We start from the raw sequence: 22,025 nt of genomic DNA on the forward strand, positions 1-22,025 counted from the left end.
CAAGTGGGAAAGCAGAACTTCAATCTCAATGTTCCGCAAGATTTACTGTATGTAAATTAATAACATTAAATGGTACATTTCTGAAGTAAAGTAACTGGAATCCATTTAGCAAGATAGGGAAGCAACTCCAGTGTGGAATTTACTTCTGACTGCCTTAAGAAAAGGCTAGCTACAAAAGTCTGAATGTAGTAGTGTCCAATCAGTAGGAGATCCCCTCATTCTTTCAAATTAACTTATTAATAACTTTTTTTCACCTGCAGCAGAAACTGATTAATCTCAGAACTGTACTTAACCTCTTTTCAACTGAAACATAATTTACTTCTAAATTTCAGTTTCAGTTTAGAAACAGCCCATAATTTGCTACTGAACTTTCAGTGAAGCAAATAAAATAATAGTATTTGAACTGTTTATTAATATCACACACAAAAATAAACCAGCATGCATAGATAAGAATATGAAAATGCACATAGTGCATTTTGTACAAATCTCTACATCTATAGGCTTTATTTCAAGGATGAATGAAATAGATGGTCAGTTGTTTATATAAAGGAGAGAGAGAGAATTATCTTGGCTTTTCAATTTTGTCAGATATTACCAATGCCATTATACCAAGATAAGCAGGGAAAGTCTTTATTTGGGGACTTGCTGCAGGACATCAGGAGTACATATTGCTGATGTCCCATTTCTGTTTGTCGAAGCTGATGTGAGGCAGCATTTCTAGCATTAGAGTGCCCTCTAATGCTGTATTGGAGTGGTGGTTAAAAAGCAAATCCTTGCTCCTAAACTGTGCAAAAGATGAACCTTTATGACCTGCCAGAGAAAAATGTTACCTGCTGAACCACCACAGCAGTATTTCACGACACTGTAGATGTCACAGAGGTTACATCTTCTTAATAACTTGAAGAAGGTAGAAAAAGTTGAGGTCAGCTTTTAAATGTCATAAATATTTGGAATGAGGTAACTGTAGTTTCAATCAAGGGTTTAACGTTTTTATAAATAAATTTGTTCTCTGGGGAAGATCATAATCCCAGATGTGACGTAGCAGGGAAACCCATTCTCCCCAAAAGATTTCTAGAAACCTTGAGGGAATATGTACAACTCTATACATTTTTCTCTGTTAACATAGTTAAAATAGTTGAGTGCATGATGATCATTCAGGGGTCTGTTTTCCCTTTGCTGCAGGCATGGAACTTTCATAAGTACTAATGAGAGTTACAATGATAACAGGTGCTGATGACGTTGTTATCAGAAATAGACACATAATGTCATTGTGCCACATGTAAATTTCCACCATCTTGGGCCTTTATTGTTCATGGCAGCATCTTGTAAACTAAACCATGGGATAACATGGTGGTCATAACCTGAAGGTGGATAACCAAGTAATGTAATATTCTTCAAAAGGAGAATAGACCAGCCTTTAAAAAACACCCTACATTTATAGGCTGCTTACTCAGCTACTTAAACTCAGATGTGTCAAAATCTTTTTTTTTAATCTCCTGTAGCTTAAATTCCTTTAAAATTTTATTAACCTGAAAATTGGATAATTTTCCATAATGGTAGCTGTTTCTGACTCTGAAGGGAAGCTTAATACTATCTATCATTTAATAAAATGCTGAGAGCTGCTAACAGTTCAGAAAAGCTTTCAATGTATCTATTGAATTCTGACGCCTTGTCTGGTGCACTTCAAATCACACCATCATTTGTGTAATTATTATACAAAAAACATGTACATAATTTAAAACCTTTTTTGTAAAAAGCTGAAACAATAACATTATAATTCAGATCTAGCTTCCAATATGTAGGTGATTTGTATGCAATTATTCAAGGAACAGTCTCTCTCTTTCACTTACTTCCAAGCTTAATTAAACTTCCCAGATGACGCTTCTAAGTTCAGAGACCAAAAAGTTGAGGAAATATACGTTTTTAACTGCTTTATTTTTTTTAAGAACTTGTGACTACATTTGATGTGAAACAGAGTGTGACTTGTACTTGTCTTCTCTGTTCCTCAGAATCTCTTTGAACAGGGAAAGGTAAAATATCTCTCTTTGTCCCAATCAATCTGCCAAAAGTGCAAGAGAGCAGCAACTTGATAGGAAAACCTGCTAAGAAAATTGTTGATATGATATGTCAGCTTGGCTACTAGGAGCTGTCACAGTCTAATGATATTGTCTTTTTCTTGCAGTTGAGCACCCTGACAAAATGGCTAATGACCAAGGTACAGTGGCCTCAATCTGTCACATTTTCTCTTAGAATCATAGAATCAATGCTGAACGTTAGAAACGATGTTACTCGTCACTTTGCATTCTGTTTTTCACCTGGGCTGCACACCTGATGAGGCAGGCACTGGCATGATAATTAATCTTGTTAATGAAGTTCTGCTTAGCTAAGGCTGCTGCTTTGATGGGGAAGATGTAAATTTTCTTGAGAGGAAATTGTTTTGTCTCTTTTCTGAAGGACCAATTAAAATGTCAAGCTTCTTTGTACGAAATAAATTTTTAGTCTCTCTGCTGCATTTCTGAATAATTCACATTAAGTATAATTAAGCTCAGCATAATATTCAAACTGCTCTTGCACCCTTTCATGGGTTATAGATTAAAGTTCTGAAGTGTTGCAGTGAAAAATCATGAATCATTTTCTTTCTCAAGTCAGCAGCCCTGTTTAATAAAAGCAAAGTTTAGTCAACTTTTCAAGGCATTATCATTGCTATGTTTACCAAATATGAAATGTTGTCTACTTAGTCATGTTTGTTCTGCTGTTAACTTACTATAGTTTTTTTTTTTGTTATTTGTGATGTCTGTTGCTTGGAAATTTTCATCTTCTTTTTACTCCAAACTGATTTATTGTAAGCACCTATTTCCAATGCAACTATAGCATTTTCCATATAAGTAATGTAATTCAATACATTGAGAGAGGGAAATATTCAATGATATCTGAAAGGTTTAAGGCTACGAAGCCATTTAGGTGATTTGAACTCCCATTTCACACTAATTTAAATGTAAATAGGGTATCCTAACCCCATAGGTTTCTCTACTTGGAGAAGAGGTATAGTCTTACCTTGCATTAGCTAACTCAAGTTAACTAACATGATGTAAAAATCTAGTGAAGACAAGGAAGTTTGTAGCTTTCATTTATGTATGCAGGTCACAGTAAAGCCTATACACTCCCATAGTCTTTATCTCAGAGGTGAGCAAACTATGGCCCACGGGCCACATCCGGCCCGCGGGACCATCCTGCCTGGCCCAGGAGGCTAGCCCCTGGCCCCTTCCCCGCAGCCTCAGCTCTCACGCTCCACCGCTAGCACAATGCTCTGGGCAGTGGGGCTGTGAGCTCCTGGGACAGTGCAGCTGCAAAGTCAGACCTGGTCTCTGTGCTGCATGGTGGTGGCAGTGGCGTGGCATGGCCCAGCTCCAGCTGGGTGGCGTGCTGTAGCGCCACCAGCCACTGGTGCTCCAGGCAGCGCAGTAAGGGGGGATCAAGCAGGGGGGGCGGTGGATAGAGGGCAGGGGAGTTTGGGGTGGTGGTCAGGAGGGTGAGGGTGTGGATAGGGGTTGGGACAGTTGGGGGGGGACTGGGGATTAAATAGGACAGGGATCCTGGGGGCCAGTCAGGGAGGAGAGGGGGAATTGGATGGGGCGGCAGAGGGCAGTGAGAGACAGGGGTTCTGAGGGAAGTCAGGGGACAGAGAAGGGGTAGTTGGATGGGGCAGGGATTCTGGGGGGGTGTCAAGAATGAGAGGAGGGGTTGGATGTGGTGGTGGCAGCAGTCCGGGGGCGGTCAGGGGACAGGGAGCAGGGTGTGTGGATGGGGAAGGGGTCCCGGGGGGGCCATCAGGAAACAGGGGAGGTTGGATAGGGCAGGAGTCGTGGAGGGGGGGCAGATAGGAGGTGGGGGCTAGACCACAATCCCCTCCCCTAACCGGCCCTTCATACAATTTACGAAACCCAATGCGGCCATCGGGTCAAAAAGTTTGCCTGCCCCTGCTTTATCTCAACCTGCTAGCACCTGTGAAAACCATAAACTATATATTAAGTAGGATTTTACATCATGTCAGTTACCAGAAGATAAGAACACACCTCCCACCCCAGTGAAGATGCGTCCTTAGACAGTTTTGAAAATCCACCTTAAAGTTTCAGGATTTCATTCTTTATTTTTGGGGACAGGGATCTCAACATTTATCTTTTTGAAACTTGACATTTGATTTCACTCAACATCAGGTTTTTCACCAGAACACACACAAATATCATGCTTTGACATGAAAAGCCAATTTTGTTTTGTTTTGGAAAATGTGAAAATTTATAGGCTGCAAAATAGTTTCAATTTACTCCCCCTTCTCCAAACTTGCCTTTTTAAAATAATTGTTCTTTCCAAACAGGCCTACCAAGCAATAAATAGTGCTGTCAAACAATTAAAAATATAATCGCAATTAATCATGAGATTTAAAAAAATTGTTGTGATTGGTCACAGTTTTAATCACACTGTTAAAGAATACAATACAGGCAGTCCTCGGACTTATGACACAATTGGTTCCTGAAAATTGCGTTGTAAGTCAAAACATCGTAACTCAAAACTGCAATCCACTCCATTGCGGGACTGAGCGTCCTAAAGTCAAAACCAGTTGTCATAAGTCGAATCTGGGTATCAATTCAGAAACGTCGTAAGTGCCTCTCATCGTAAGTTGAACTTTGTAAAGTCAAGGACTGCCTGTACCAATTTATATTTATTATAAATATTTTTGGAAGTTTTTCTACATTTTAAATATATTGATTTCAAATACAACACAGAATACAAAGTGTGCAAGTGCTCACTTTATTATTTTGGATTAGAAATATTTTCACAATAAAAAATATGAACAAAAGAAATAGTATTTTTCAATTTACCTCACACAAGTGCTATAGGGCAATCTCTTTATCATGAAAGTGCAACTTACAAATGTAGATTTTTTTTGTGCCATAATTGCACTAAAAAACAAAACAATGTAAATCTTTAGCACCTACAAGTTGAAGCACAAAAGGGCATACAAATGTTTTAGCATATCTAGCTCATAAATACTTTGCAATGCTGGCTACAACAGTCCCATGTGAATGCCTGTTCTCATTTTCAGGTGACGTAAACATGAAGCATGCAGCATTATCTCCTGCAAATGTAAACAAACTTGTTTGTCTTAACGATTGGCTGAACAAGAAGTAGGACTGAGTAGACTTGTATAAGATGAATTGAAAAATACTATGTCTTTTGTTTATATTTTTTTATGATGCAAATATTTGTAATAAAATAATTCTATAAAGTGAGCACTGCAGACTTTTTATTCTGTGTTGTAATTTAAAACAATATATTTGAAATTGTAGAAAAAAAACATCCAGAAATATAAAATACATTTAAATTGTATTCTATTACTGTATAACAGTATGGTTAAAATAGTAATTAATTGTGACTATTCTTTAATCTAGTTCATTTGTTTTGCATTAATTGCATATGTTAACTGTGATTAATTGACAGCCCCAATAATAAAATTATCAGTACTGACAAACAGTTAAGAATAATATCTAGATAGTCTATGATTTTTTAGTGGGGCCTAAACCACTTAGGCACCCTTCTTCTAATTAAAGACAATGTGAGATGGGGACATAACTCCATCAGATTACTGCGAAAATCTCAGCATATTTCATTAGACTTGCCTTAGCTGATAAAACAAACGGGGCATCTTGATTTTTAGTAAGATCCCCAGCTGTTGTAACTCCAGGAGTGCCAGTTACAAAATGTTCCTTCTACCTTTGGTGCCAGATTACAAATGAGGCAATCAAGTAATCAGTCAATTCTGATCTTAATAGAAAATTGGGAGCGTAAAGAAGATGCCAATTTGCTCAGATACCTCGGGAATGATTTTAAATAAATGCAAATAGAGGGAAACTTGAGTTATCATTTTGGTAACAGTTCAGCTAACTTGCTACCCACATGATAAATTGGGATTAACAATTTAAAATCCAACAATATAACACGAAATAGGCTTGAAAACAAAAGGGTGGGGTTTTTTAAGTTATAACTGTTGCTCATCAAAGCATTGTGGTATGGTGCATTAATTCAAGTTAGATGTAAAATTGCTTGTACGTAATGTAATATTGCACAATTTAATGTTTAGTGTCATGGCACAATTATTTGGAATGAAAAGTGAGAAAATATATTTATTTCTGCCCCACTTGCTGTCATTTCAGATGGCAAATAACTAATTTAGGCGACTGCCCACGACAGGCACCTGCACCCATATGGAACCCCAGTATGGCTTCATGCTGGCGCTTGTGTTTGCCTACCTAGAGTTACTTAAAGGATGAGGGCTGTAGTTTTTCTGTGGGCACTAAGGTTACATTTCTGAATGTGTGGTGGACAAAATTGCTATAGCTTAGTTATCCAGGCCTGTCTTACCTCTAGTTCAGGGTTCTTCTGTATTTGTCCCACAACTACTACCCATGAAAAAGGTGCATAATTTAAATATGAAGTCAGGGTCAGTGGTGTTCTTGTTTCTTGTCTGCTAGCTTGTATCCATGTAGAAACCCGCAAGAATACAGGAACATTTATTGAATATTCTAGATACAGCATTGGCTATGCCTTTTTAAAAAATAAATAAGTAGGGGCTGGGGGAGGACTATAGTGTCTCTTCATTTTCTCTAGACTTGCTTGAGTCCCTCTTGGAAAAAGACCAGAGCCTCAGCAGGGAGACCGGTTGAACCCCCTTTGAAAAACGGTACTGTAGTTTAATTCATGTGGCGAACTAAATAAGCATGTCAGCTGAAGGTGGAACTAGCCTGTGTATCATATATGAATATACATTCCTTGTATCACCAAGAGATCTAATCACAGCAAAGTGTTTGCTGTGCAGGGCACTTTGTTTTCCACTGTAATAAACATGCATTTTACTACAGATTCAAATAAGGTCTTGAATACTGTGCAAATTTAATACCAGGATATGAACAAGACTAATTCAAGTTTGTTTATATACATTTGCTAGGAAAATAGCTCCATTTGCCCAGAACTACTGCTCAGAAAGGCTTAGTATCGGTTTATGCAGAGAATGTACGTGGTAACCTATTCACTGATAAAAGAACAAGTGTAATATCATGAGTAATGTAACAGTTAAGGTTTTGTCAGCACTAATATAATCCTTTTGAACTGAAACTGAGCATGCAGGGCTTTCTGTCCTGTTATAGGACTAAACACAGTTGTAACTCATGATAAGTTATAGAGAGAATTCATAATACACATAGAAGTTGATACAGAAAACTATAACAATACTGTAAAAACTGCAGGATGGATAAATAGTACAGCAAGGTTGGTGAATAGGTGTAGTAGGAGCTCAAGTTTTCAGGCAGAATAAGATAGGGGTGTTTTGTCTTTTCTCTGTATCGAGACTCTGAGATCCTCATGCAGGGACTTCTGTGTCTAACCTATTGTCAGGTTCACTGTCAAGCAGTTAAAGTTAGGCACTTAAACTGAGAGTGACATGGGAGTTGTGGGTGCTGACCTATGTGTTTAGGTGCATAGAAATTTGAAGATTTGACCAAAGTGACTTACCTGAGGCTGAGGGGGTGGTGGTGGTGATTTCCACTCTATGAAGCAAATTTAGAATGGAGATGCTTCTGGTCCCCATTCTCATGCTCCTGTCACTAGACTGTATCTTTCTTCTGACTTCCATTTTCAAGTACAGTCCTTCAATCCCATATGGAAATCATATTCATAGCTTTCTTCTACTACAACATCACAACTCGCTTTCTGTGGACGATACTGTCCACCAAGGTGTCCCATAAATGAAAAATAGTCTAAAACACAGCCCCAGAGCTATGCCAGCCATAGCAATAGGGCTCCTGCTGGATGCATTGTTGATGAACTGAACCCTGGCAATCTGTATTGTGTCAAATGGAGTGGAAAGGCACCTTGAATATTACCAGTGGTATTGGCAGTTATAAATTTATTCTTAAAAAATCAAAACCCCTTTTGAATGTACCAGTTAGGTTTGATTGTGAGAGACATGAAAATTAATCTCCTTCAGTCCATAGTTAATCACCATTATGACACAAAAGTTAAAATTAAGGAAATAAATAAATACAAAAAGAACCTAAGGATGTCTCATGTCTTGAGAAGCAGACTGTTACATGTAAGCCATAAATTGAAAGTCAGTATCAGCAGCTACAAAAGTGTTATCACTGGATTGCTCTTTGGTTAAATGAGTTAATGGTCTCAGCTCAGTTACTAGAGTACAGATTTCAACAGTCTAGTTTTCAGTCTCAAAAGGGAGACCAAAGACTGACAACTGAAAAACTCTGAATCCCAGAGCTGGTCGGGATTTTACCAATTCTGCTCATACTGGAAATGTCCTGTGTAGGTCTTTCAGTGCTCTCAATCAAGCAATTTTCATGAATACAAAATTAAATTTCAAAAGTAACTAAAGGCTAAAATAGTGTCACCAGAACAATCTATAGAATCTGAGGAATGTTTGTGATATACATGATGAAATAAATTTTGAATAAAATTTGATTTGGTTGGGTATAGGTTTCAGAAAGACTTTTATATCCACTGTGTTCTGAGATTCCAGTGTAACCAATACATTTGGGTGGTTAAGTTAATATTGAGATTTCAGACATAGTCTACGAATATTCTAGTTTATTTTGATTTGGAGTTTGTTTAGGAAGATTTTTGACTGGGCCACATTATTGATAAATGTAGTTTGTAAAGGCCTACATGTAAGAGTCTTCATCTCATTACTCCCATGCGACATCCTACATTTATAACTTTAATAGACATTAGGATATTCTGAATTCATGTTCTGTGTTGTGAAATGTTCTAGTATTACCTCTGTAAAAATATGCTCTCAGAATAGTTCTATTTTGAGTTATTTAAAATTGTGATATATAAGCCAGGCTTTAATTTCCCATCCATCTATGATATCTCTTTTAAGGATAATATTAAGACTTTTGCATCTTTTGGGCCACCCAGAAATAACACATTTCTGTGGACTATGTAGTATGGTATGTCATTAGGAATCCCTTCTTATGGTATGTAACGTGCAGTGGATCAGGTCCTAAATCAGTAAAGAGGTACACTAAAGTCATCTAATAAATTTCTAAAGCATATGGACCAAATCCTGAGGTTGTTACTCAGTTTTCACGCAATTCTTATGCAAACTACTGTTTGTCCTGGCCCCACTGAAGTCAAGGTAATTTTGCCATTGGCTTCAGTGGAGGTAAGTAAGCACCAAGTAAAATCTTAATAAAGATCTCAGGATTTGGCCCAGTAGAAACACACACCAACATAAAATCCAATTTGAAGCTGAGTTTAGATTATAAGGTGATAATCACCCTAGACATACGTAAGAGAGTGTTGGATCAGGCCCTTAGGGCTTATTCCATCACATATATCCTTCTCATAGAATAACAAAATTAACTCTATTATGGCATCTGCTTCATTCTGCTAGTGCAGGATTGTTCCTGCCAACATAATCTCCAGTGATTCTCCCACAGAGCTTTCTACCTGGGCATCTAGAAAGACTGTCATGCCTATAATGAGACCTATTTTCTCCCCAGGTTCCGAAGCAGCTACTGAGAAATGTGCCCATGCATTATTTTTTTTTCTTCAATTTTCTCCCTGTACTCCCTCTCATTTCTTTTGCTGCAGCTGTTTCATTAATCCCCTGCCTATCCTTCCACTAGTATTATGGTTTGGATGGAGCAAAGAAAGAGATTTATGGGAAAGAGGGGACAGAGAGAGGATGAGAAACTCACATGGCTCAGCAGGACCTAACCATGACCCTTGGTAACAGCTATGTCACCACAGCATGCTCTAATAACATGAGAGCTGCACCCAGTGAAGTAGGTGGGAGCATTGGTGGTGGTGTCAAAGCCACACTGCTAGTTCAGCCTAGGCAACTAACTCCTGCTGTCAGCTGCTCAGTATCTGAAAGGTCAGAAGATCAAGCTAGGAAAAGAGCCAAGAGCACAAGGGAAGGACTTGTCAACAAAGGAGAAGGGAAAAAGAAGCGCAGTAGATGAAGAAAGCACAGTGAACTGCTTAAAAGCACCCTATTATATGAAGGAGAAGAAGAGGCAGAGAGGCATTTTGAGTAGAATTATGTCACATATTTATGCAGCTTACATTCATCCAAAACAGTCCTCACTTTTTTTGTAAAAGGTATAGTATACTAATCATCTTGTGCACCAACAAAATGCAGCCAGTTCTGGGGTGGACTGTCTAACGGCACGGAACAATGCTATTTTACAAATTGTCAGGATATAAAGAAAACTCTATGCCAGGGGTAGACAACCTATGGCACACATGCCGAAGGCAGCACGTGAGCTGATTTTCAGTGGCACTCACACTGCCCGGGTCCTGGCCACCGGTCCGGGGGGCTCTGCATTTTAATTTAATTTTAAAAGAAGCTTCTTAAATGTTTTAAAAACCTTTTTTACTTTACATACAACAATAGTTTAGTTATATACTATAGACTTATAGAAAGAGACCTTCTAAAAATGTTAAAATGTATTACTGGGACGTGAAACCTTAAATTAGACTGAATAATGAAGAGTCGGCACACCACTTATGAAAGGTTTCCAGCCCTTGCTCTACACAATCAAAATAGCCTGCATTTATTTGAACTGAATCTCCAGATGTACTCAGAAATTAGCACTTCCACTGAAGCTGGTGACAAATCACATTTTTCCCAATTTTGCAAAGTCAATAATAATCACCCTTGCAGCTAATTCTGTCACATTTGTGAGTGGCAGCTGTTTTACTGAGTGAATACTGTGCTTGATCTTAATAAAGGTTCATCCTAGTTTTGTTTGCATGAAAATGGCAGCAACATGTAACTTGTAAAATCTCAGCCAGAATAATTCTCAAAATGAGCTAGAATTTCTCAAAATTAAATCAATGTATAATATTAAGACTTTTGCACCTTTGGGGACAGCATATATTGGGCCACTCAGAAATAGCACATTTCTGTTGACTACTTAGGCCTGGTCTACACTACAAATGTAGGTGAACGGAAGCCATCCGAAGTCAACCTAATAATGTATGCATCTATACCACCGGGACCCTTCCGCTGACCTAACTCGCCTGTAACGTCGACTTAATAACTCCACCTCCATGAGAGGTGTAGCATTTAATTCAATATTGGTGGGTCGACAGAAAGGCAGCGTAGATGCATAGTTGTATAATTTGACTGAAATAGCCTCCAGGAAGTGTCCCATAATGCTCCACTGTGAACGCACTGGAGATCATTTTCAACTCCACTGCACAGCAGCCAGATACACAGAAAACAGCCTCTCCTCTGTTAAAGCCCCCGCAAAAAACAAACAAACAAACAAACAAAACATGGGTTGTTTGCCATTGATAGCACAAGGTAGAGGCAGAGAGGAAATTGCATCATGTTCCCATTCCCCCCTCTGACAAAGTTTTGGTCCCATGAAGCATTGCAAGGCCTTCCCCAAACCCCCTTTACCTAGTTGCACAGTGGGATAGCTACTCACATTGCACTGCTCTGTACATCTACGCAAGTGCTACTAGTGAGGACGTACTCCACCAACACAATGAGCGTGGTGTGGACACACAGACCAACTTAATTACTGTGGAGACCTGATGTTGACTTGCATTAAGTCGACTTACCTTTGTAGTGTAGACATGCTCTTAGTATAGTATGTCATTCAGCACTGAGGATCACTTTTTATGGTAGGGAGAGTTGGGGGCATCTGAGACTTGTAATTAATTGATTTACTAAAGCTTTGCCCTCTGATTCTCTTTGTATTCAAAGTTGTTTTTTAACAGATTAGAATAATACCCTTTTTCATTTGTAGTGTGAATCTTTTCCAAGGTCATGCTGCAAGTCAGGGATGGAGCCATGACTTTAAGAAAACACTTAGAAGCTGGGTCCCCAGTCCTGTGTTCAGAACAAGGAGTCTTCCCATCTTTATGACTGAACTTTAAAATTCCCACTTCCTTCAGCAAGACAATTGCTTTAAAAACAAAATGTTATTCCAGGGTAGGAAATGTGATTCAGGATAGGTGTAGCTGTAATACTACAGCACTGTATTTGGCATCTTTAAGAGCTAATCTTGATTTATTACAAAATCAATTATAAAAATGTCCACTACATTGGACGTAAGGGCCCGAGGGCCAGATTTGTAAAGCTGCAGATAAATGCCTAGTGAGATTTTCAAAAACCTTCTTATTTTCAAAAGACTTCTCATTGGGAATTAGGTGCCTAGGCACATTTAAATATCCCGTTAGACATCAATCTGTATCTGTAGGTACCTAAATACCTTTAAAAATCCATCCCTGAATGTCCAGGAATAGGGAACCCCCCTTGCTCTCTGCAGAGGTTAGAGATACACAGAGATGTAAGGCAATGTACACTGAGTGTGAAATTTTCAAAAGTGCCTAAGACACTCAGAAGCAAAAATCTAGTTTCCAAATGTATCCAAATCCCTTGGGAGCCTTCATGCCATGGGTTATGTGCATTTGGAAATGAAATTTAGGTTCCCCTTATTTACTCTGAATGTGTGAGATTTATAGGACTGCTCAAGTTCCAAGGCAATAACTGTCAACATAAAGGTAAAAGTAAAATTATAGACCAGGTCATATGAGAAGGAATTTTTGTCAGAGACACAAAGTACATATGAAAGAGGATCTGTGGTATGTAGACACTTTCAAACAGCTTGCTCGATTTGCTGAATAGCAAAGTCTTGTTGAAGTCTAAATAGTTTCTCTTTTCAGAGGAGCAGCCTTGTTAGTCTGTATCCGCAAAAAGAACACTTCTTCGGGTGCATAGAATGGAACACACAGACAGGAGATGTTTATACATACAGAGAACATGAAAAGGTGGAAATATGCATACCAACTGGAAGAGTCCAATCAATTGAGATGAGCTTCCAGTTGGTATGCATATTTCCACCTCTGTATGTATAAACATCTCCTGTCTGTGTGTTCCATTCTATGCATCTGAAGAAGTGAGCTGTAACCCACGAAAGCTTATGCTGAAATAAATTTGTTAGTCTCTAAGGTGCCACAAGTACTCCCGTTCTTTTTAGTTTCACTTTAAGATTTTTTTTTTTTTTAATAAGTGGACAGTGGATAAGGAAGTGGTTGGTTTATTTTGTTTTATCCTATCCCAGTTTTCATATGATAAGCTAATATCAGGTTCTTTATTCTATATTTTCTCTGGATAGGAGCAGATTAGTATATAGGTAGGTAATGAGAATATAGTAGCAGTTGCATGCAGAAATAAGGTTGGTTCAAAATTTGGCAATCATGTCTTCTCAGGTGACAAGCTGATTCTTATGCTTGGATTTAGGTAGGTTATATAATTGATTTGTAATGTTTGGTCAAAGGGAACATGTGAATCTTTGAGTTGATATTTTCCTTATCCTGGGGGAAGTTCAGTAGATATTTTTTCTTCAAATGTATCATCTATGCAATGACTCTTTTGAGCTTTCCAGAGTTAGTTAGGTTCAATTTGCCAGAATAGACATCTGTGTTATTCCAAATTAGAATTACATTGTGTGTTGAGGAGAAGTCAGATTTTCAAATGACATTACCCTTTTGATGGTAGCCCATGGGTTAGAGATTTACAGGTGCATGTATAAAATGTACTACCATTTGGAATAATTTCACAATGTACAGGTCCAATGGAGTGCCATCTGCATTATCTATAGTTTATAAACCTTTAAAAAACAATGGATCAGAAGAACTATGCCAATTTACACCTGCTGAGTATCCAATCTAACAAGCATATTTGGCAAGATGTAAAGAAGTTCTCCTGAGATGGGTCTAGCATCAGAAGCACTGCTGGAAGATCACTCAAGACTGAAAACCAAGACTCATGTCTCAAAACCCTGGAGAAAATGGTGGCCTTCATCATTCTGAGGGCATACAGATCCCTGTAAATTCAAAGGATTTTGACTTTTCTGGATAGGTAATGAATGCATTATACTTGGCAGTGCACCTAACCACTTTGCACCTCAGTGGTTTTGAGTTCATGAATAAACAGAACACTAATTATTTTAGCTTTCAGGGGAATAGGGTTTGTAAGGCAGGCTAGTCATGCTGGGAACTTAACTTACTGTCATTCAACCTTTGCCATGTTTGGATTACAGCGGGCATGTTGCAGTTTGGCTGTTTGAAGCATAAACCATCCAGTGTTCAATATCATTAATCTGAAAACTATAAACTATCTCATTATTCTGCTTACTGCTTCTACCCAGCCAGTATGAAAACAACTGCAAGTACATCTATAGCCTGATGTCAGCCTAGAGACAGCAACCTGCTCCCATACTGTGACAGCAGAATACAGCTAGTTCCCCTCTTTACCTTTTGCTGAAGCTTCTGTTTGCTCTAGGCTTTTGATATTATACCAAAATCTCTCATGGAAGCTGTGAACATAGCATAGTAAAAAGATGAGTAATTCATGAGCATCTCAAACAGCTGCTTTCTAAACAAATGTATTTATTTATTTACTGTTTGCATGTTCACTGAGCCAAGCAATAATGTTGCTAGTGGCCAAGTGGAGCTCTTGGAGCCCACTACTGAATTTGGTTTGCTGATACTCCTCCATGATATGTATCATTGTTAGGTGACCACAGCTGCAGCTTGGATTGTCTTGAAGATCCCCAGTGGTGCTGGTTGGCTGCACAAAGGCCTTGTCCAGGCTGGAATCGGTTAAGAAGGGTCAACGGATGACCTGGCAGGTCAAAGCCGGGCAAGCAGGCAGTAGGGTCTGTGACAAGAAGCTGACTGATGCTTGAAGTTAAGCACCAGTCTTCCCACTCCAGGCACACTGCTGTCACATCCTGGCATGGCAGCCTCAACCATAATAGGTGTCGTGATGAAAGAGATATAGCTGGTGGACTAAAAAGGTCATTAAACAAGGGCAAGCTTGGGTTGGCACATACCTTCTAGAGCAACTTGCCAGCTGCAGTCTCCCTCTTGATGTAAGGGGGAACATTGTGACTCAGCACTGGGAGCCACAGAAGCATAGGCAACACGTGTGTGTGTGGGGGTATACTGGGTCAAATGCCCCTCAAGATTTCTGCTTAAGCAACCAGGGGGGAAAAGGGCTCTGTCCTTCCGCCATGCCTTGCCCCCAGCACATTTGGCCCCTTCCCTGGCAGCCAGGTCCAGGTGGGGAGTGGAGGTGATGGGACCAGCCACTTCTCATCCCGGCGGCTCAGGTCACTGTGCAGCACTGCTGCTGCCTGTGACAGCCTGGCTGGGGCAGTGGCAGTGGTGACCAGGCTGTCTGTCTCAGGCAGCTGGTGCACTGCACAGAGCAGTGACCCTGAGCAGCCTCCTTCAGCCAGCATGAGAAGTGATTCTGTCTTCCCCCCTTCAGGCCCAGCTGCCAGGGAGAGTGGCTGACTGTGCCTCTGGGAGGCACAGTAGGAGAAGGAGAGCCTCTCTCCACACAGGTAACTCTGGTGGGGTAGGGAGAGGGCAGTTATCCGGGCTGGGCTCAGGGCTAGAGTGTCCCGGGCACAGGAGACACATGGGGTGGTCATGTGTCCTCCCTTTTAGATTTTGCCTCACCAGTATTAGGATGCACGAGTTGTCTATGCATGGAAGATGAGTCAGTCAGAGAGTCCCTGGTATGATGCACGTTGTTGAGTTGAGTTGTACATCAGCAAGTTTGATGTGTGCTGACTGACTCCATACTGGTGTTCGGTATTCTGCTATTGAGTACAAGATGGCAAGGGCTGAAGACCTTAAGGTTGGGGAATTCGTGCCCCTTAAAGAACCTGCCAGTTTGTGGAGAAGGTTGTTGCGTGTCTTGACCTTCACTGCTATCTTCCTCACGTGGCTTTTGTATGTCAGCGTTCGGTCGAGACTCACACCTAAGTAAACTGGGTATGCTTCATGCTTCAGCCTCTGGCCATTTATTATGATGTTTAGTTCCGTCTTAGCACTGGTGTAGTGGAGGTGGAATGTGCCAGAGATTGTCTTGCTGGTACCAGGGTTTTCTCCAGCTCAGAGAAAGTTGGAGCCTGTAGCCCTCAGCAGATGTCTTCTGCATAGATGAACTTCAGTGACTGGGTTGGTGGCAGTTCATTGATATATATATATATTGAATAAGGTTGGGACTAGAACAGACCCCTGGGGCAACCCATTCATCTGGTTTTTCCAAGCACTTGTTTTCTCACCTACATGCACCTTGAACCGTCTGTCTCAGAGTAGCAGTTTGATGACATCAGTGACCCATGGTGGAAGGATTCTTAATATTTTAACAAGTAGACCCATGTGCCATACCACCTCATATGCTACAGTGAGGTCAAGGAAAATAGTGCCTGTTTTCAGGTTTCTTTGAAAACCATTTTGGATTAATGTGGTTAGCACAAGTACTCGCATGTGCTTTGATCTTGTTGAAAGTCTCCTTCCTCGACATTCAGGATGTTCTCCACCTCTCATGTTATTCGCTGTAAAATTAGGTGCTCTAAAATCTTAAGACACATAGAAAGCAACAATATTAGGTGGTAGTTTGATGCCTGGTTTGGGTCTTTACCAGGAGTTGGGAGACCGATGACATGCGTCACATTTTCGGCAGCATGTCTGATTTATTTCTAAACAAATAATGCTGTGGGTTGAAATACTCTGTTTCTGTATGAATATTAAGCAATGAGATTAAGGAAAACTGGAATTAAAATGCCATGTTTAACATCTCCCCACCACCCAACTCAGCAGTGATTCAGTTATATGGCTAATATTATGAAGCAGCCAATAGAAAGTCATCCTTAGTGTTAGAGACTCTGAAAGCTTTGCTAATGAGCAATGCATAGCTAGCATGCTTGGAAAAGAAGCTAAAAAGATATAACTGAATATTGGTTTTATTTTTTGCTGTGCTGAGACAATACAGTGTTTGAAACTGAAAGTTGAGCAAATCCAGAGGTGATATAGCTAATATAGTCAAGGGATAACTTCATCTCTACTCAAAAACTCCAGTTTCTCGCCAGGAAATATATCAGGATCTAACTGGCTGAAGGAAAGCTAGCTTAAGACCCTGTGAACATTCTCCCCTGTGGCCTTTCTCCTCCCCCGTTCCCACTCATGTGACCTTCATTCTTGGATGTGGTTGAACTCTGCTTGGTACAGGACCTCGTAGGGAGCACAGATAGATTTATGTCTCTTACAGCATCCTCTGCTTAATCCTGGGGCCCACTAGAACTGATCTAATTTATGCCCAGGTGCCAGCACCTCTAAGAGACCATTCAAGTAGCTGAGGATAGATGGAATTCAATAACATCTTGGCCATGCTCCCTACACCAGGACTGTAGCAACAGGGCTAGGAATTTCCTAAAACTGGAGGAATCCTGGTTAGCCACTGGAGTGGTGCAAAAGGGGCTGTCTCAGACCCAAGAAATGGATAGATTGATCCTTGTGGGTAGATTTCCTCTGGATGGATTTCCTGGTAATCAGATTCCTACTTCCTCTTGCAAATTCCTGTCTGTCAATTCCAGGCTCAAACTCCTGTTGCTCCTTCCTCTCCATCAGCCTTCCTTACTCTGCTTTTATATACACCTTGCCGGCTTTTATAGTCAGTTTCTCAGGTGGCAGCTTAGCAATCCACTTTGAGCTTTCTCTCCAAAGCTGCTAGAAGGCCAGCCTCAGTTTGTTTCAGACCTTCTCTCTTGCAGCTGCTTTATATCTCAAGGAAAGCTTTTGAAGTGCTGAGCACCCTCAACTGGCACCAAGTTTCCCAAAGAGTTCAGCTTCATTTAACTACCTAAATAAGGTCCAAATTGTCAATAGTACTTAACACCCAGCAGCTCTCATTCTGACACTAAAGACCAGATTGTCGAAAGAAATGAGCACCCACCATGCTGAGCAATTTTGAAAAAGCTGCCCCTAAGGGTACGTCTATGCTGCAGGTGGGAGTCATCCTTGCATCCTGGGTAGGCTACCTTGTGTTAGCAGAGCTTGTGCTAGCACACTGCAAATAGCTGTGTGGATGTTGCAACACCAGTGGCGGCTCAGGCTAACCACCTGAGCCCAGACCCAGGGAATAGGGTGAGTATGAGCTCAGGTGGCTAGCCCAAACCTCTGCCGGTGCCACAACATCCACACAGCTATTTTTAGCATGTTAGCATGAGCCCCACAAACCCAAGTCTCTCTACTTAAGGTGGAAGGCTTACACCCAAGTGCAGTGCAGCCATACCTTAAGTGACTAGACCAGACTCACCGTGGCAGAGCCAGGAATTGAAACTGGATCTCCTGAGTCCCAGTCCAGTGCCTTAGTCACAAGATTGACCTTTCTGTGCATAATAAGGCCTGCAGAGTCAGACAAAGCACATGGCCAAGTTAGCACTCACGGGTGCGGGCACATAGAATGCTCAGTGTCTTCCGGAATGGGTGATGCTGCAGCTTACATCCAAAGCTGTCTGTGCTAACATTAAACCTATGGCAGAAGAACTGCTTTTGGTGTGGTGGCACAATGAAGTGGTTTAATTGAGACGTTCTTGACTAAATATACTTTTCTTTTTTATTATTGAAAACTGTCAGTATCTCTAAGGAAATACAAGGGTGAACAACCAGGAGGCAATCCTAAACTTGACAATGAAGATGTCTTTGAATAACATGAAGCGCGAAATGAGAGAGCTGGGCTATCTTACATTTTCTTTTGCCCATTGTATACTATGTCTGAGGAGTGTCCCTTAGTGTATTGGAGCTTGTTCTGGCAGGTGTTGTGCCCATAGAGAGAAATCATGTTCCCCATAAAAAAATGGCTTTTTGCTGAAGTAAAATATGATGGTCATATTACAGCCTTGCATTGGCTGGTATCCATGCACAACGCCGAAGGGCTTATAGTTGGCATCATGTCTCAAACTATGGCTCCTGGAGGGAAGGAAAATTGCTTACAGCTTCTGTAAACTGAAATAAGAGTACTTCTCAGCCAAGGTTAAATGAGTATAGGGCTGAAACTGTTGGTAAAGAAAGGATATATCTGGGCCAGCTTAATTTGATGATGAGTCCTTCATGGAGACCAAGACATACTATAATGAAGTCACTACTCTTCATAGCAAGTACCCATGTATGATATAGTGAACATTAAGCAGAATGGAAGCAATATTTCCTGGAGTGGAAGTAGTCTGGCTAGGGCATTCTGGAATACCTGAAATTTGGAGATAAGGGATTTTCAGTAGTTAAAATATAAATGCTGAAGCATAAATCAGGAAAAATGAGCTAACAAGGAAGAAGTCCGCTAGAGTTACAGCAGAAGTGATGCCAGATTTACAAATGCTGGAGAAATAACAAGAAAAAGAAAATTTGTAGTCATGGGGAACTTCAAGTTTTGTGGGCTTGATGAGGCAAAGTTAAAACATGTATTGAAAATAATGGTAGTTGATCTATAGTTGTGGGAGAAAGGACATTTTCCAATGGAGGACTTTAGTCATAGAAGCATTCATAAGAAGGAGCTAATTGAAGACAGAACACAAATGGGAAATAGAAAGGTCAGAAATCATTCACACTGAAGTGATGTCCAAAGTTAAAACCATCCTTTCTGCATAATTTGAGTGAAAAATTGGAACTTCTTGAACATATTTCTGCTAGTTTGAATTCTGCCGTCCATTACACAACTCAGAGAAAAACTGAAGAGTATCAAGAACTCAGTCTTGTGCCAACTACATAGGTCAGATAGTGAGGGAAAAATATAAGGTCTCCACTAAAGAAGGAGAAATGAGAAAGGTGGGGTTTCATCCAGGGGAAGATTGTACAGGGGAATAGCAATAGTTCTGAATGTGGCAGAAAAAAAAATCACAGTGATATGAGGTAGGATTAGCAAGGTACGAGGTGATGTTGGAAGTGCAGAAGGATTCACAAAGGATGTGTTTTTGTGTGTAGATGAGATTAAGTATGTAGGCTAATGGGAGAATGAGAGATCAAGCCATAATGAAGCACTTGGGCTCAAAGTAGCGATGGACTTGTGCATCATTTTACTTTTCAAAAGGAAGAATATGGTTAACTCCACACAGAGCTAGATGAAGAAAGCTTCCAAGAAGGCATGTTGGCTTGAAGTACAGCATTAGTAGTCCTGCACCAGCACTGTTTACTCTTTAGCATCTAGCTTCCAACACACTGTGTTGAGGATTTACCTTACAGCTTTACAGCCTCCTAATGTGTTGGTTTGCAAGATAATCAAAATATTGAACAGTTGTTTTTGTTTGTTTATCTTAATACCATAAACCAAAATACAATTTTAGCTACTGGTAACATCCAGTTTTGTTGAAATATTGTGTGTTGGGCTTAAGTGTTATTTATTTCTCTGCCCTGTTATCAGTCTAATGAACAGTTATCAAAAGTTAGACCGTTTGAAAACATTAGCTTTCATGCATAAAACTAGATCATTTTTCTTCACCAGGAAGCTTATTTCCCCCCCCCTCCAAAAGGCAGTTAATAAGCTTTCCTTTTATTAGAGAGGTAGGTCGGGGCAGAGTAAGGCAATCTGGGGACGTCACAACACAGGATTCCCCATGGCTCTAACCTCACTGCTTGTGCCTGTGCTTCCCCCACTCCTTGCACAATGTCAGAGGTCCCCCTCCCCTACCAGAGCATCAAGGGGCATCCTTCTTTCCCCCAGGAACAGAAGCAGGGTCCTTCCCAAAAGAGAAAAGAGTGGCAGCAGAGCCCCCTTCCCCAGAAGTTGGTGTGTATTTGCTTAAGTAAGTGGGTATGGCTGCACTCTTCTCCTCCTGCGATACACTGAGTGTTTTCAGGGCCATCCTAAGCATCTCATAGGGAATAGGTCCATCAATGGCTATCAGCCAAGATGATCAAGGACACAATCCCAATCTCCAACTGCCAGAAGCTGGGACTGGACAAGATGGGATGAGTCACTCAAAATTGCCCTGTTATGTTCATTCCCTCTGACGTATTTGGCACTGGCCACTATCGGAGATAGGATACTGGGCTAGATGGACCATTGGTCTACCCCCAGTATGGCTATTCTTATGTTCTTAAAAGCAGCATTCTTAGTGGTAACATCCTAGGAAGATGTATAGTGCTGTTTATTCCTTTCAGTGTTATTGTTTCCTAATGCATGCCCACTCAGACCAACATCACTGTGTTGATTACCTCTGGGTCACATTTTCAAGAATAACTGTTACAGCTAGACACTTCATTTTATTTATAATCATACGACTTCAAGAGCTGGATCTCTAGGTAAAAGCCTATATTACCTGTGCTTTAACCTAACCCTGTAGTAAGCGTTATTTGATCTTTGGCATCGCGGTGTTCCTCTTACTCTAGTAAGGTTCACCGTGGTTTGCCTGTAGGGCAATTCAGTTGGTGGGATTCAGCTGAAGATGAACATGGAAGAAGTCTCACCAAATCAATTCCCTGCCATTGCAGAGGTCTAGCTATTGTGGTGCCTCAGTCCTTCCTATTCTCTGCCTGTGGGACAGAGTAGTTTAGTTTCCTGGGAGCTGTAAATACTGTAGTCTAATTCAGGTTATTGGGCCCAGTACAGGGATAACTGGGTAGGTTTTGTTATGATGTGCAGGAGGTCAGACTAGATGATCTGAAGGTCCCTTCTGACCTTAGGATTCTGAAATCGCCATGTTGTTTGTACTTTGCTCAGTTACTCAATCCATGATTTCATGAGGATCATGAAACCTTAAATTGGCCTCCAGTTTCTAAAATATTTGTAGATCGGTTAATGTGACATGTAATGCCTTGAAGAGTTCTAATATCTCAAATTTTAGAGAGGTGTTAAAGCAGACAGTAGGGGCTAGATTTTCAAAAGAGATCAACTCCCACTTAGACGCCTAAGTAAGGACAATTTTTTAAACAAATATGAGTTCTCACCAGCATCTCCCACTGAGAAACCCAATGTACTTAGTTCTATTGACAATTTATCCCCATATATTGAAAACTTTTAGTGAAAACCCGGGAATATTACTCCTGTACAAGCAGCAGAGAATCCTGTGGCACCTTATAGACTAACAGACGTTTTGGAGCGTGAGCTTTCGTGGGTGAATACCCACTTCGTCAGACGCAGGTAG

At 40.5% G+C, this 22,025-nt stretch overlaps 1 protein-coding gene across 1 annotated transcript in view; it reads left to right on the forward strand.

Moving 5' to 3' along the window:
- DCC (DCC netrin 1 receptor) overlaps positions 1-22,025 on the forward strand; it is a 978,992-nt gene that overhangs the window by 890,090 nt on the left and 66,877 nt on the right. Inside the window, 1 exon segment of the mRNA XM_075066875.1 lies at positions 2,183-2,215. Coding sequence (XP_074922976.1) covers positions 2,183-2,215 — 33 coding nt within the window.

Source organism: Chelonoidis abingdonii, chromosome 6 (genome assembly GCF_003597395.2).
Source record: "Chelonoidis abingdonii isolate Lonesome George chromosome 6, CheloAbing_2.0, whole genome shotgun sequence".
Lineage (NCBI taxonomy): Eukaryota > Metazoa > Chordata > Testudines > Testudinidae > Chelonoidis > Chelonoidis abingdonii.